The following is a 17,192-nucleotide window of genomic DNA, read 5'->3' on the forward strand; positions in this document are numbered from 1 at the left end:
CTGCTCCCACTTAGGAAACCCCTAATTTTTAACTTTTTAACAGCCACAAGCTTAAGTTTCTGGCAATGAAAAGTGGAGGGAATGTTTGAGGAGCTCTTATTAAAAAAATAAACTTCAAATGATGATTGACTCCCCGTTTATGTCTCTAGAATGGGGCCCATAAATCTCAACAGTTTTCTCTTCAATGGCTACTTGTTCTTTTTCATTGGTGACAACTTTTATTTTAAGCAAGCTCAATTCTTAAATTAACCCTTGTGTTGACTCAAGCCTCCTTGTTTGTCTTTGCTTTGCCTCCCACGGATGGAGAAAAGCTTAGCATATGATAACAGATCCATTCCCATTTCATGGTTGACATGAAAAGTGGCTATTGGTGTGTCACTGGAAGAGGGAGGAGCAGGACTTCAGGAGATCTGCTTCCAAAGAAAGCACTGAGCTCACAATTACTGAGACTCCCTTTTGGGTCCTTGATGTTGGACTTAAGATAGGCAGATGAGCACTGAAGGTTTAACTCATTTGAGCACAAATGCTCAAATTCAGTCCAGTCGAGGTGGGTTCTGGTACTCCTTTCATCATGGTTTGAATAGCAGCTATAGGGATATAGCTGTCCAGTGGTCCCTGGACTTTTCCTGTATTTAGAATGAAATCCAGCCTTTGAAGTCTAGTAAAGAAATGTACGTAATATAAAACCCAGAAAAATCTCAAGCAGCATCAGCCACTGAATGTACCACAAAACACAACTGCAGAAGGGGTTGACGAGCAAGAGTGCTGCGCCCAGGGGTGCCCATTAGTTACCGAGTCTCCTTCACAGGTATGCAAGCTCTGGGAGCCAGCAATGTTCGTACTCCAGTGGCTGCTTGTGTGTGGCCAGATGAATTTGGAAGCTCTATCTTATATCTTTCTGTCAGTGACCTGTTATACAGTCCTGGGGCCTAATGCTTGTGTCAACATGAGGTTAGATTTCATGGCATCCTGAGCAAAACAGGAATGTCCTGGCTTATATTTGTCTCCCCAGGAGAGGGAGAGGGTGGGAGAGAAACATTCAGCAGCTACTGGGCAACCTTCTGCCATCTCTTGACAGGCAGTGATATAAATCAGGGGCTTGAGTGGAACACGAAGCAAGACCTCATTGCTCTGTTTAGATCCCTATCAGCCGTGATTAATTCAGTGCTATAGGTGGAAGGATAAACGTGGCTTCCTGTAATCTTAATTGTTTCCACCAGCCTTTGAACTGATGCATCCATCTGGTAGCATTTAGTTGTGAATACAAAGGGTCAAACGATGCCCCAGACTGCATGGTAGGCAGCAGGACCAGTTCTGAAAATGCTAGTACCAGCATGGAATTGGTCTCTTGGTCATTTAGTACAATCAAGGCAAAAGGACTCGAGGATAGCTCTGAATAGGTGGCTTGCAATATAATCTGGAAACTTATAAGTACCAGAGCTTCTGAATTAGTTAGAGCAGAGACTGGCAGAAGTGCTTTAAGATGGCTAAGGATGGACTGGAGACTTCATAGGATGCTACAGGAACTTTTGCTTGCCATTTCCAATGCTCTTACGACAAGTCCAAAGAGAAGACAATGTGGATGGCTTTTCTTGAGCAACTACCATTGCAGTTGAAAGAAATTTTGTGGATCTTCGCAGAGCTACTGTCTCCATGCCTCAGGACTCCTTCCCTTACTCTCAAGATTGTCTTTAATGGCTTAGGTCTGCAGTCTTTGCAAGTAACTGACTCATACACTCATCTACCTTCAGTGCTGTGCACAGGGCTTGACTTTGCTCTGACATTCTTGTGTACAAAGCATTCCCATGATAATAACTTGAAAAATATCATGGTAGTTTTACTCCCTCTTTAACGTCACCCTGTACAAATGGGAAACTGTGAAAAGGGCACCAATCTTGATATATTTGTTGGAGGGGGCGTGTTGTGAAAGCAGAGAGATCTTTGGCAAATGCAGCCCGTAAGGAACAGAACTAGCTTATTTCAGCTGACAGCTTTGGAGAAAACCAGCATTGCTAAGTTTCAAATTAGTGTGGGTAGACGCTAATAAGAAAATTTAGGGCTAGCCATTCAGAGGGAATAGTTTATTGCTTTTTCGTTAATCTCTTTTCAGTTTCTATCAGCATAGAAAGAGCAGAGCTTTTTCTCAGTCGTTTATGCCCAAAGCAAAATGTGATGAAAACAGGCAAACTAAAATGTAATTTAGCTTCGTGAAAGTGAAAAGGAGAGGTCACCCCATCAGAAAGAAAGAGTCAGAATTTGGAGAATAGAAAGGACTCCATGAAGTCTTTGTTTTAGTAATGTTTGTAGCCTAAAGCTTTGAATCCAGTAACTTCTAGTTACCAGAGCTCAGTAAAGAATGTTTCCTTGGTAACTTTTTTTGCAATCTATTCAATTTTTGCCTCTCTCTATATTAACTGACATTTTTCTCAGATGTATGCATGGTTTGAAGTAGTTTACTGAGTAATTCCAGACCTGCAGCTCATTTCTAAGTGGTCCTGAGCATTTTCTATTCAAAATCCAAGATAAGTTTCTTAGAATTTGATAATTATATCTCAGAATTTGTGTGACAATTTAATGACAAGCATAATTGCCCTTGTTCAGAACATAAACATGGAGCAAAATTTCTTGCCAAGTGAATTAGCAAAGCGTGATTGGAGCAAACTAAGGTAACCTACCTACTTCTGCAAAGAACTTGGCATATAAAACCACCTGAATGTACTCCCTTTCTTACCTACTTTAGAGAAGGTAAAAAGATCGTGAACAAAGAAGAAATGCAGAACAGATGTTATCTTCAAAATGAGCTGATTCCCCACAGGTTTGTGGAGGATGTCATTTCTTACCCTCTGCAGCATCTCATTCCCCTCCTCCAGGGCGTGCAGGCAGGATTTCAGTGGGTGTAAATCACAAGAACGATGCTAAATTACACCAGCTGAGACTGGCTCCAAAACTCCTTGTGCTCCTAGGAGTTAGGCTTAAGAAATTAAATCAAACCTGGAAGTGATCTTCTGTGCTCTACTTTGTGTTCACACCACTGCTGTAGGATTCCTGGTTGGATGTCTTCCCTCCTGCCCAAGGTAGAAGAGTGGTCTGAAGCCTCTAAGCTCCAGCACCCCAGTCGTGATCGTGCAAAAAGCTGCTCTTCATTTGTATTATTCCAGGGCAAGAGCAAAGAGATTTGCTTTGAGGATTCTCCTTTTGTTTCCACCGTGGGGTCTGCAGGACAAATCTGAGCTGTGTCCCTACATACAATGTCAGCAGTAGCTGTAGGATTTCTGGGAATCTTTCTGGTGAACCATAGCTGTAGAGGGAACAACCTGCTGAATGTTTATGGAATGTTTCAAGGGATGCCAGTGTGTTCTTGCTTACATGTGTGTGTATTTACAGAGCAGCGGTATTAATCAGGCAAGGAAAAAGAGGGGAGGGGAAAAAGATTTTTTTTTTTGGCTCTGCTTCTGGGAATGCATTGAAGGAATGGGGAGATGTGACTAAAGGGACACAAGGTGAACCTGGGGTCTCTCATGTATCAGGTATTTTCTCTGCCATTCATTTGGACCAGAATGGTGCCTGAAAATAGTATTAATTATGTTTTTAGTATTATTTTTATGTGGGAAAATATCACACCTTCAGGAATATTTAAAGCTGTGCAAAGAATATTATTCTAGGTCCTTTCTTCCAAGTTAGAAGAAAAACAAAGTTTTACTTGAATGAAATTCTTTCTTCAGAATTTGCCAATTCCTGTTTATCTTTTATAGCATCATCTGATTCTTAGCTGTAGCCAGGAGAGCAAATATCTGTAAATGCTCGTCTTGATTCCTTAGCAGCACATCTTCTTCAGTAGCTGGTTTCATAGGCATTAGTTGACTGGAGAGGAGGCTACTTAGCCTAGGCTTAAAAGGTTCAAGCGATATTAATCCTGGTGATAGTAAAAATATAGCAGTTATAGCTGTCTTTTGAAAGATAACCTCCTATAATTCATAAACAACAGAATTAAATTGAGGAATCATAATATACAATAGAAAATAGTGTCTGAATTTATCGTTCTGACCTTGAAAGCTAATGGAGTAGTTTGTTACAAATAGTTAATTTGATAAATTTCTTCTATTTTGGCAACTTGACTGTGAATAGATTGCAGCTCCCTTGAAGCTATTTGTTAGCTGAATTTATTTGCTGAATTATTGATGTAAATAACTCGGTGAATAGTCAGTAATTATTCTTGGCCTGTGCTTAGTTTGAAAGCGAGCGCTTGGCTACAAGTAGATGATATTAGAAATTTGAGCTGCTGTGATTTGAAGGGTAGGTCACCTTCTTTTCCTGGCTAACTGAATATAGAATAATTTCTATGTAATTTTCTCCTTCCAGGCAAAAATCTTGTGGACTGCAGCAGGGCTGTAACACTGTACAGGGAGCAAAACCACCCCTTGGGCTGTACAGGCAGCAGCACATGGACCTGATGCCCCCTCTTGCTCGTGTGCACTGAGTTCCAAAGTGACATTTTTTTTTGTCTTAGGCCACTACATTTGCCCTCTGCTGCATCTCCCTTAGAAAGGCAGCTGAAGCTGCTGTATTTATTTCTTGTGAAATTTCTGGCTGCATCTGTAGCTTTGCCTATCTGTCTCCTTGGACAGAGGACCTGGGGATGAGACCAGTGGTTGCTGCAGTGAATGGATCCGTGAGAGCGTTTTAAAGGGTCCGTTTTTGGCAGCGGGCTGCCTTTGAGGAGCACGGTGGTGTAGCCCCAGCCTTGCCCTCCCGCAAAGTGCCTGCTTGTCTTCCCGGTGAATTATGATTGATCACCTTTGGTGCCCTTTCCCCAGCTTTGATAAAATACGCCTCCAAGCAGTTGTCTGCAGGATTTTTGAGGCCATCTGTTGTTAACCCAGGACTGTAATGTCACTGCCTAATTGTTTTCCAGACAAATTCCTTTTGCACTGACGTTTTGTTGGAGGAGGTGGCCTAGGGCAGCTATTTACTCACTGCATCTGCACCTAAAAACTTCTGCTGTCAGCAGGAAGATCGTGTGAACCATTCCTTTGGGGCCTAGGGATGCTTGGGCCAATGCAGCATCTTTATTCGCAAAAATCATGCCGTTTGTGCGTGACGCTTTCCTTTGGTACCTGTAAGGAAATGAGCCCTTTGCTGCAGCTGCTGGTGTGATGGGCAGTGCGCTGCGCATCCCTTGTGCACGTTCCCTCTCCCGAAGCTGCTACATCGAGGCAGAAAGGGCTGAAGCCACTGATGGTACTCCCCAAATTATATACTTTGGAAGGCCTGCGTTGATACACCAAAGTTGATCCTGAGGGTCTTACTGTGAATTTCCAGCAGGGAAGAGAGATTGCCCTGGTGAGGTTACCCAGGGATCTCCGCACCCCATAGCGGCTACCACAGGTAGGATCCCATCAGCTGTCCTCATTATTAATGTGGGCTTTTCTGTAGGTGAAGAAGACCTGAAGTGAGCAGGCTGCGAGATCAAGCCCTGTGTTTATTAACAGGCATTAGGTACCCCGTGCTTGTTCACTATTTCCCCCAACAGCAAGAATATTTTGCATAGTAAAATTAATTCAAATTTGAGATAATGCTAAGCTAAAAAAGAAACGAAACCGCAACAGGCACTTAGCCCTGATGAATTCATCTCCCTGCTTCCTCTTGAAAGTTTCCTTTTCTCGTGCTGTTCCAATATTTTGTTTGGGTTTTTTGTTTTTTTGTTTTTTATTTTTTTTTAAATTTTATTTTTTTTTTTTTTCATTTTCTTTCTCTGCTGACCTCGCAAGGATGCAGCCACTTTCAGGTTTTGGAAAGATTCTCTTTTCTACAGCTGCTGACTCAGTTGCATTCACGTGGAGACCGAAAAAACTGAGAAAGTTTTTTTCCCCAACCTGTTTGTCCCTTGGCCAGAGGTTGTGGCTCCATTTGGCTTGCTGGAAAGTGCTCCTCTTACCAATGGGCTGTGGTTTATACTCCAGCATGCTGATGTACATGGTAATTGGCACCTGTTTGCGCTGATACCGAGGGCTGGGAATTGGAAATTCAGGACATATATCTTTATATCCCCTTCAGTCATTCTTGCTGCAGGAGCAGCATTCTGGAAAAGGGCCATACTGGCATCGTGAGGTGTTAAGCTGGAGTGGCTGAAGGAGTTAATCTGCTGCCTTGCTGTAATATAATAGAAAGAAAAACATGCCTGCGGGGCTAGTCCATTTTATTATGTAGCTTCAGCTGGTAATTAAAAAGAAACAGTTTGAAATTAAGCAGTAATATGAATAAAACCCCAAATTAAATACACCCAGGACAAGTTGCTTTTTTTCAATGAGTGGATGCTGAGCATATCACGAAACTAGGCTTTTTAAAAGATATCTCAGGCTGGGTTCATAGAACCTGGTGTTCCTCAAACCCCTTTAGAGCTTTTGCTTTTTTGCCATGAGGTGCCCCTTTCATTGCAGCTCACTCGTCACAGGGGCCAACTGGTATGCTCAGCGCAGGGCATGTTCCCACATTCCTCCTGTTACGGTGGAGATGAAAAAGTAAAACCGAAACCCCAGATGGGCTCGGTAACAATTTTACTTGCAAGTCAGGAGCACAAACGTGGCTTCAGGTTCTTGGGAAGGATTTCGTATGCACCCTTTGAAGGTGATGATCCTGAAGGTGGTGACAATGTGCCCATCTAAGGTGAAGAAAAGCTATCGTGGGCACTGCCCATCAGGAGTCCTGCCAGGAGTCAATTTGGAGAATGCAATTGCTGAGCAAAGTGGCAGACCCTGACCTCCTCTAGGCATAGATTAGGCAGTTGGCTACTCTTAAATAAAGTGATGCAACCAAGCACAGTGCTAATTTTGAGGTAATGGCATGGGGAGTAGGGAGATGGGTGGGAAGGAGGGATAGGAGAAAAGGTATTTTTCAACCACATGTTCCCCAACTGGCAGATTTTAATAAGACAGGAAATGCTGTGTGAGAAAAGCTCACCCTCTGCTCACCTCATTTCTTACATTCTTTCCCAAAGTATCTGTTACCAGACACTTTTGGGGGGTGTTGAACTTATCTGGGATAAAGGCTCTTGTTTCAATGACACCTTGGGAGCAATGTGCTCCAGACCCCGCAGCATGTCTCCCAGAGCACTGCTCTTCTCCACAAACCATCTCACAAACTTCTAGTGTGCCCAGAACTCTTCAGTTACATGGGTGCTTTCCCTGGCATAGAGGCTGCATTTGGGTTTCTGAATATTGAGGTTTGCTATCAACTAGTAAGTGGTGAGATTTTCACGGTACAGGAATAACGGAGTGGAGCTGGAGGCCAGGCAGGCTTGCTGGGGTGGTGGCACCTGAAGGAACAGAGAGGACACCAAAGGGTGTGCAGGAGCTGGACTTGCAGTCAAGCCAGGTCATCACCAAATAGGCAGCAGGGGCATGTCCAGTTTGTCCTGCTGGACCACCGCCTGCTTTGTCTGGGTGAGGAATGTCTCTGCCTTCCTCTACACCTATGGGTTTCACATGGTGTGGAGGTGCTACTTTAGCAGTATCACACAGGCAGTTTCTTTGTGGATGTCAGTTTAGTGCTCTGCCCTTCTGTCCTGGCAATGGCCTTTCCAATATCTTTTATGAACCTGTTTAAAATCAAACACAGTTGCCAGCTACTCAGTTCTGGAAGCACTGTTACTCCTCTGCCACAGATCAACAGGAGAAGGAAGCAATTTAGACCATCATGTTTGAGTCTATTAAAAACTAATACAGGTTGCTGGTATGCATTTTTATATGTAGTATTTTGTTGTCTATCAGGTTACCAGACCTCTAGGTCACATAACTGAATAGCTGAGGTGAGTTCCAGAAGGCGTTTTCTTCTGAACCACTCTAGGTTCAGCTATAAACAAGAAAAATAAAATCTCCCTCTAAGAGTTCACACTGGTGTCAGCGGTAGGGATTGTTTTGACTGTCTGTTTACCTTTTTGTTGGCAAGATCTGCGACCGCACTTGGACCTGCAAGGTGTCACTGCTGAGCAGTGTTGGTTACTGCAACTTGTTGTGCTTCAACCAGAAAAACACTTGTAGAATCACACTGCTCAGAGTGTAAGTTTTGGGGGGTTTAGTCATCAAAATTAATCCACTGAGCTCAGTACAGCTGAGATACTGGACCTAGCAAGAGTACCGGATACAAGTAAGTCCCGTGTACAAAATCCCCAAAAGGATTTAGGCTGCAAATATAACAGAGGTAATTGTCTTCCAGTGTTTCAGTTTTGATTAAGTTGCAAATCCTTCCTCCTGGGTTTTTTTCAGTTTGTTTGCCTGAGCTTGAATTTGAGCTTGACCAAAGCAGAGAGTTATCCTACAGAATTACTACTGACTCACACCATTGTTGATTGGACATCAAGCTGAGTTATTGGCAAAAGAGACTGTGCCAATGATATGGTGCAGGGCACCCAGGCTAAAATATCCTTCTACCACTGTGTGGTGTTTCACAAAAGGGGAAAGGATGGAAATTCCTATCAAAGCTCTTTCCCCCTACACACACTTTCATCTAAATTAATCCGGACTTTAAGTACCTTTAGAAACTAACACAGTTCATTACATGTAGAAGAAAAGATTTTAGGTGTTATCCTTCTTCTGATTGTGCTGCTGCTGACCTCAGTTTACATATTTGAGACTTTGGTTTGGGGTGTTTTGACCTCTCTGTAGGTGTGGTGTTTGTAGTATGTGTGCTGGGAATGATGCAATGTTTGTAAATGCTGTCAAATTTTGAGACGTTAACTGAGATAAGGTTTTTACTCCATGGTGTTTATTTGTTGTCATAATGGACTTGTGCAAGGGAAAACTCGTGTCTAAAAGCACAAACTATAGCAGGCTCACTTGTTCGATGAGATAGCCCACCAAAATTCCCAAACAACTGCTTGTTAGGCTCTGAGCTAAGGATGCGCCTGCCCCAGCCCTGCTGAAGCAATACTTGGTGCTGAAGCAATAGTACAGTAGGGTCAGCCTAGGGAATGTGTGAGAGTCCCTGTCAACCAGGAGAGTCCTTCTCTGGCTTGGGGACCTTGAGGCTGAGGGAATGGGTGTCTCTTGCACATCACAGTGTTTTCTGTCTAGAAATTAGTCCTGTTATTTTTGAATGCCTTGATTCAATCAATGCAGAGAAAATAAATCAAAAAGAAAGACTTTTGCATGGCAAGTTTGTCATGGGAACTTTTGATAGGGAGAAAAGTCAGGGGGCTGAAGTCAAGCTGATGGAAGTTGACTTCATCGGGACCTTCGGGTATGCAGGGCTGAAGGCTGGAGCCCTGATCTACCTGCGTCTTTCTCAGTATTAAGAGAACCAAGCTTCATCCCAAGGCTGCAAAGTAGCAGCGTGACTGCTCTGCAATGGACCATACGTGCGTGTCACCATCATGGCTAAGCCAGTAGGATAGGTGGTGGCCAGGGGTTTCTCCAAGCACCTCAGTCAGATTCAAACTGTTTTATTAAACTGGTTAATTGGCAGTTTGAAAGGAAGGGGGGAAAAGCGAGGTCCTTGGGTCTCCCTGGTCAGTGCCAAGCCAAAGACTGTTAACTACTCCTGCCTTTCAGAAGCAATAACTGCGGGTTTGGGGAACATATGGAACCAACTAGCTGAAAGGCTTTTATGAGGAGCTTTAACAGGGGGCACGGGTTTGTGAGCAGAAATTCCAGTGGATGAGTTAATAGTTTCACTTTCCTTAGCTGTCCCTTTATAGGAACAACAACAACAAAGTCGGGCGCTTTGCTCCCACAGCCCTGGTTGTACAATTTGGCGATGCATCCAGGATTTTGTTTGGATACTGAAGGAGTCCTTTAGTGGATCCCCCAGGACCTATTTTTTTTGGAGCCATTTCCTGACGCTGACCTCATTAGGTGGGTTTCACAGCTCACTAATTCCTAGCAACAGCGCGAAAGATTCAAGGAAAGGGGAAACCCATCTTCTGGAAACCAATGGAACTGAACAGATTTGGGCAAACACTTTTATTGCTTTTCATTAATCTGGAAAATCAGGGACTTGGGTTTTCCTTTCTTTTTTTTTTCCCCCAAGCCATTATTTTGTCCTGAAACTATATATTTGATTTTCTGTTTTAGTACAGAGTAGGATAACAACAAAAGAGAAACCCTGAAGAACCATATGCCTCAATATTTATATTGTGGTTTGTTTTGAACCACTCAGTAGAGTGGGCATGTTTTTTTCCCAGAGTTGCAATTTGGGCACTGACAGGATATAGTCACTTAAATGCTTCCAGTAATGCTTATTTAGTATTTGCATTGTGGTGGCACATGTCCAAAAGACAGAGCAAAGAAAAAGAATAGTTGCCAGCTCAAGAGCTGACATCATAGTATGAAATCTTAAGTACTCGTTTTTGTGGTGTTGTTATCAGTCATAGCCTATGCAGGGGTCATCCTGTAATTCCAGCTACTGTAGTCCTATGAGTGCAATGTTTAAGCCATGGTTAAGTTTAGGACTGGAAATTTTTCTGAGCACCAGAGTCTGGTCTGAGAGTTTTCTCCAGGTTGCCATTCATTCTCAGGTCACCTGAGAATAAATGCTGCAGGAGAACATAAGTCCATTTCTCTTCAGCTTAACACAGAATGTATTTCTTCTCTTGTAATTCCTGAATTTGTTGTCTGTTGTATTAGTAATATAGTTAATAAGAAAGTCTGGGACCGCTCAAGTATTTTATTTGAAAAATAAAAGATTTCCTTGTCTTATTTTATGATGACCTCTCAGATGCCCCCTAGAAGATGTTCTTCCATTGTGGCATCATTTGGGACCATAGTCAGCCAAACTGAAGTGGCGGCCCTGGCAAACATTCCACTTGGTTGGAAATCCATAATGTTGCCTCCTAGACAAAGTAATAGGCACAGAGCTGAGCTACCACCAGAGTTTGTCAGAAATCAATTTCTGACAAAGCGTGCCAGCATTCAGGGGAATCGAGCAAAGTCAACTCTCACTAAAAATGTAATCTGAAAGGATACAGCTAACTTTGCATCCTTGAGCTGACGTTTGGTGGTGATCATGGCAAAGAATCCATGTACTGAGTAGCATCTTTTAGAAAAGTGAACATCTTATTTCTTTTATGCCATTCAGGACTTTATGACTAAATGACCTTAAGAGTAGCTGACATAAACCAGGCATAGAAACCCCCCTTCTATTTGACAAGGGGTAATTTGTTTTTTGGTTTCTGGGCTTTTTTTACTCTCCTTAGCCAGGGACAAACATACCTCAGATGGGTAAGGAGAAATCTCTTCTGTACAATGGCCATGATTCTCCTCTTCAAGCTACTACATACAGCAGTGACATGCTGCTGCTCTTCAGCACCTTGAATACTGTGTTCAGTTTTGTGCCCCTCACTACAAGAAGGGCATTGATTTGCTGGAGTGTGTCCAGAGGAGAGCAATGAAGCTGGTGAAGGGGCTGGAGAGCAAACCTTATGAGAGGCAGCTGAGGGAACTGGGGTTGTTTAACCTAGAGCAAGGGAGACTGAGGGGTGACCTTATCACTGTCTATAACTACCTGAAAGGATGTTGTAGCGAGCTGGGTGTTGGTGTCTTCTCCCAGTTTACAAGTGATAGCATGAGAGGAAACAGCCTCAAGTTGCACCAACAGAGGCTCAGATTAGATACTAGGAAATACTTTTTTACTGAAAGGGTTATCAGGCACTGAAAGAGCTGCCCATGGAGGTGGTTGAGTCACCATCCCTGGAGGTATTTAAAAGGTAGACAAGGTACTCGTGGATGTGGTTTAGTAGTGGGTGGGTACAGTTGGACTATATGATCTTGAAGGTCTTTTTCAACCAAAGGATTCTGTGATTCTAGGATCCTTCAAACATTCAGTCTGAAGATGCAGACTTGTGGCACAATAAAACATGATACATGAAGTTTGCAAGAGTATGTTGGAACAAGTGGAAATTTTATCTGTCTTTGCTCCCAAAATCAAATAGATTTAAGATTATTGTTTCTGGTGGAGAGCTTCAAATGTTCCTAAGCCCAGTCCAGGTACACATCTATTCACTTCTCTCTGTTTGCAAAGGTGGCAATTGTTTCTGTGAATTGGGTTTACTTGCCTAAAAGCCAAATCTCATTAAAAGCTTGCATGAAATTAAACCGTCTGCTCGCATGGGCTTACAAAACCAAGTTCAAACTATCCCAATGTGTATATCAACACTTCTATGCAATGCCAGCCCCCTTTGAAACCTTGAGACCCAATGCAGTTTTGTCCACTTGTTTCATATGAGGGGTTTGGAGTTTTTTTTTTTAATATTTCATGTTTTGAGATTGACAGTTAAATGGCTAAAACATTCAAACTTATTTATATGTGAGGAAGACTTCTGTAACCCATGTCTTCCGTTGATGTGTGAGTCCTGGCTCTCTAATCTGTAGGAGTGTGGGGGTGAAATACCGTTTGAGTGTCAAGGAAATCAATAAAGCTCTTTGCCTTATTGATCTTTATTGGGCTTGTTTAGGCCCTTGTAAAGGTCTGGAGGGAGCTTGCACGGGGGGCAAAGGCTGGTCTCTGCAGACTTGGTTGCCACTGAAGTGACCCAGGTCATAGAGGCAAAAGAGCTAAGATTAAAGTGAGGCAGCAGCAGCACAGATACTGTTGGGTGATGGTGAGAACAGTTGGCATAAATGTAAGAAATGGCCAAGTCTTATTTGCCAAGAAATGAAACTTGGGGTTTCTGCAGACCTCCTCCCTCCTGGGGATCCTTCAGTTGAAGTCACCAAGAGCTATCCCCCTGCCCAGCTCTGCTGCGTCCCCTCTGACCTTCCTGGGGCAGAAATTACTGATACAGCCCCTTTAACCTTGAGATGGCCACAGTCTTGCAAATGAGCTGCTAAAACACCTGGGAGGATGGTTCCTGGCACTGTGTGGAATTGGTGGTGCCCACTCTCTTAAGCAGCAGAACAGGACCCATAGGTCTGCCCTAAGGGCTGAGCTGGTACCTCCAATCACCCAAATAAAATCTGTGTTGTGCTGTTTTGCACAGGAGAATGACCCTGCGTGGATAAAAAGGCTTCCTCCTGACAGGGTGAAAACCCCTTTCTATTGTCCATGGTTGATCAGTTGCAAGTGGGGGTCAGATACAGCTGCGCAAAGTTGGCTTCCAGAGCGCTCTGATTTGAGGACTATAAATTGCATGAATAAAAATGCACTTTCCCAGAGCTGGAGTCATAACTTCCCATCACTTCACAGAACAAATACTGTCTGCTATGTTTATTAGGTGGGACTGTGTATGGGCAGTCACTCTTAAGTGTGTTTATTTTGAAGTCATCAGTTGTTCAGTAATCTCAGGCACCTCTGGGAGATTTAACTCAGATAGGGGTTTAGGCTGGAGGTCGTAGGGTCACCGAAATTAAGGGAACAGCGTTGTTTTTGTGGCATTATCTGAACAGTAAGGAAAAATAAATTCAGGTTTTAAGATGGCTTTAACCTCACTTGAAGGAAATGGTCTACAAATCCAGCCAATGAGCAGACAGCTGTGATGAGATGCCGCTTCTCTTTAGGTTTGTTTTGAGCAGCCCGACCAAAAACTATGGTGCTTATGGCTTGATTAAGCACAACCTCTCTAGAAATCTGTTTAAATGGTTACAGTTTTCCTTTAGAATATACAAGTGTTTGAATTTCTAACTTTAACTTGCCTCCTAAAGTAAAATCTCTTGAGTTGCTTTTTGGGCAGTAGTTTGAACCCAACAATGAGCTCCTTGGCAGTATTAGCAGCATGCTGGACATCGGCTGGTGGCCAGCATCACCTCTAGGTCCCAAAGCTGTTCAAAGGCAGAGAGCAGGGACACAAATATCCTGACACTAATAAAATCTGGGATCCTGTGCATGGGGGTCCATCTACGGTTATAAACTCCAGATAAGTCATTCTGTCTCACGTGGAGTCTTTGATGTCTTATAAGAAGTGAACTCATACTGTGGGCTTTTCTGCAGCCTAGCACTTATTTTTAAGGAACACGGGGGCAATTTTCTTTAAGACCTCTAACCCTCTGCAAATGGGAATGAAATCAGCTGATAGGTTCCAAATTTGTTAGGTGGAGATAGACAGACCCAGAGCATGAATGCACAGGACTGTTTTCCCTAGGAAGCCAGAATAACAACAACAACAAAAAAAAATATGAAAAAAAAAGGCTTTGTGAGTAAAGTAAGAATTTATCACCCTCTTAATGTTTTATTGTAAAACACAGTGTCTTATCCTCTGGATTAGCTCATGGTTTGTATGTGTGTGTGCCTGTGCATATACATATTTTTGTATATAGAAGTCAAGCAACATCCATTATTTTAAAAAATCTAAAATGAGAATTGTTTTATTAAAAGCATTTTGGGAAAAGCTCTGCTCTCAGTTTTCCTATCAATGTTTTTCTAAGCTTTTATTTTTATTAGTGAAAATGTTTAGAATCCCCAGGAAATCCTGGGATGAACCATTTCTTCTTTGAGCTGTAGCCTTTAGGGAAAAAGGACAAAACTCGAATCCTCTCAAAGGTTAGAAATTTTGCAAACCATATTTTTTTGCAGGTTTTTTAAATTAGAGAAGAACTAAGTTAGGAAGATCCTTAACTTCAGGCTGTGGTACTGGGAAAGACTGACCTCTTTGTATTATAGAAAAGCCTGAAGAGACTCTTGGGTCTGGGCAAGGAAATCTTTTAGGCTTGGACCTTAATGGGAAGCTGATTGCCGAACTGACGTGTAACAGGTTCAGTTAAAAGACCATCTTAATCTTTTTTTATGAGTAAATTAAAAAATAACATTTGCTTTTCCTCCACCAATTTGTGTATGTTAGCATGTAACAGCTTTGTATTAAGAGACTGTTAATGCACGAGAGATGATGATGTTGCTGTTGTTATTATTATGTTATTAATATTATCTATTATTATTATATTATTATAATATATAATTATAATATATATATTATAATAATATAATAGTGTATAATAATAAGCAGCAGCAGCCCACATCATATTTGTTATATACCTGAGGGTTTTCAAGAGTAAGTTCAATTAACTGTTTCCTTTTCTTCACATAAGCTTCGATGGGAGTCATACGTTTACACTAGTATGACTTTCCATCCTGCAAATACATACATACATTGTTAAAGTCCTTGGGGGTTCACTCCTTAAAGTGGGTTCAGTTGCTTGAAGTGAAGAAGACAAGTAAGAATACATGTCACAGACTGCAGCCAAGTTGCGCCAGCTGGAGTTTGGTTTGGGTTACCTCACCCACATTTTGACATGATGGTTATTCTTTGGGAAGGAGAGGCCACTGCTGTTACAAACAAGAGAAGCTGAAAATATGGTGAAACATGACGCTGAGGGAGGCAAGAGTCTTTCCATGAAAAATGGCAGATAAATATGGTTTTGCAGTCACTATGTATTGCTTTATTTTTAGGAAAAAAGCATTTGCTTATTTATATAATTTTTGACAAGATATCTTAAATGCTGTTCTTCTAATTTATTCATCTTCTTTTTATCAAATTTCTTTGGAAGGTTCTTGGAAAGCTGAACATGAAAAGCCCAGACTTGGTGTTTCAGTAGCTAGTATAAGTTATTCCCCCAGTCTATCACAAATATAATAAGGTTTGTGGTAATTCATGTGAAATTTAGTAGCCTTTTTGGTAATGCAAGGAAGAAAATATCATCTTTAAGTACACTTATTATTTTGGCTACCTAAATTTGCATAGTAAGACTGCTGCTGCTTTCTCAGTATTTTCAGGTTTTGGGATAGGGGCACTTGCCTAGCGTACTGGGACAGTGTTAAAATTCAGTATCTTGGTTCACTTTGCAAGAGGGTTGGTGAAGGGGAAGAGACTGAAAGACGGAGGCCAATAATTGATTTCCTAAAGTTTCTGCTGCTAGAAGCACGCACAAAAACGCAATATGCAACTGTGACATCAGAAGTTTGGAAGAACTTTATCAAAAACTTTCTGACTGAGTTGGGCTTTGGATTTTAGCTAGCAGAAAGGAAAACAGTAGGAAGCAATAAAAGTTTCCTAATTTAGAGGCTTTTTTATTTCAATGTCTGTCGTGTAGTTAGGTAGTCAGGAAAAATAGCTAAAAGTTCTCTGACCATGGTCTCTAGGAAATATAGATATGTGTTGTGAATTTATACTTCCCAGGGAATATTAAAGATCTTATATTAAGGTCTTCTAGTAGAATACTTTGCATCTGATCTTCTTTCCAGTAGGGAATGCCTAAAGACCAGCCCTCGTTATGGTGGGCCAGGATGGGTCAGTAGACTTCAGGTGCAAGAGAGTTTTCCAAAGCTTGGTCTTTAAGGCTTTGCTCTTTTGATTCCTAATATCTTTAACTCCTCCCTGTTTTTCTTGTCTGTGTTTCTACAGGTGCTGTTTGCTCTAAACCAAACTTTGCTCCAACATGAAAGCCTCCGAGCAGGTAGTTTGCAGGCCCCATATACCACTGAAGATCTCATCAAGCATTATAATTGTGGAGACCTGAATGCCGTCATATTCAACCATGACACTTCTCAGGTAAGCAAAAACATTGCACATGGGCCAGCTAATTGAGAAAAAATAGCTGCTTTAATACTGCTGTCCTTTACAGAGCCAGGAAGTGTCTCCTACCAAAACCCTGATCTAAAATTTCTACACTGGATATAATTATCTGTATTCATTAAAGTTGAGATGAATTGAGGTACAGATTGATTAAGAGCCTGGCATGAAGTTTATCAGTTGCCTAGAGCACAGCAATAAGTAAACCTTTCATCTCAAGGTCATCAGTTTATACTCCATCTCCTCTTTCCCTTCTTCCTTTAGATGGCCTGTGTTTTCTTTCCACACGTGCCTTGTTTGCCTGGTGAAAGACTGAGGGGTTACTTGGTATTGCTTGGGCTCTGGGGAAGGGACTGCCTGGAAAAGTTTCCTAGGAATGTGCCTAAAAAAAAGTTAATTATGGATGTTTGTGGGGCTTTTGAATGTAGTTGCCTCATTAAGGGGGAAAAAAATAATCTTTGTAATATTTGAGCTTATATATGAAGAGGAAGTGAACCTTATGTAAATAGTCTATAAAGTAAATAACTTCTCAAACATGTCATAATTCAATAATTTTGTATGTGTCTCAGGCAGCCCTTCAGTCTCTGTTTATCTTAGTTATCCAATGCTATTAAAAACTCTCAATGGAGCAAAACTCTGCTTTCCAGACCAGTTTGATAGTTCATGGCAGACTCTGAGATTCTCATTTAATGTGTGGTTCGTC

At 41.9% G+C, this 17,192-nt stretch overlaps 1 protein-coding gene across 1 annotated transcript in view; it reads left to right on the forward strand.

The window, feature by feature from the left end:
• TRABD2B (TraB domain containing 2B) overlaps positions 1–17,192 on the forward strand; it is a 297,563-nt gene that overhangs the window by 141,909 nt on the left and 138,462 nt on the right. The window contains exon 3 of the mRNA XM_009561919.2: positions 16,322–16,468. Coding sequence (XP_009560214.2) covers positions 16,322–16,468 — 147 coding nt within the window. The remainder of the gene's footprint in view (positions 1–16,321; positions 16,469–17,192) is intronic.

This window comes from Cuculus canorus, chromosome 8 (assembly GCF_017976375.1).
Source record: "Cuculus canorus isolate bCucCan1 chromosome 8, bCucCan1.pri, whole genome shotgun sequence".
Classification (NCBI taxonomy): domain Eukaryota; kingdom Metazoa; phylum Chordata; class Aves; order Cuculiformes; family Cuculidae; genus Cuculus; species Cuculus canorus.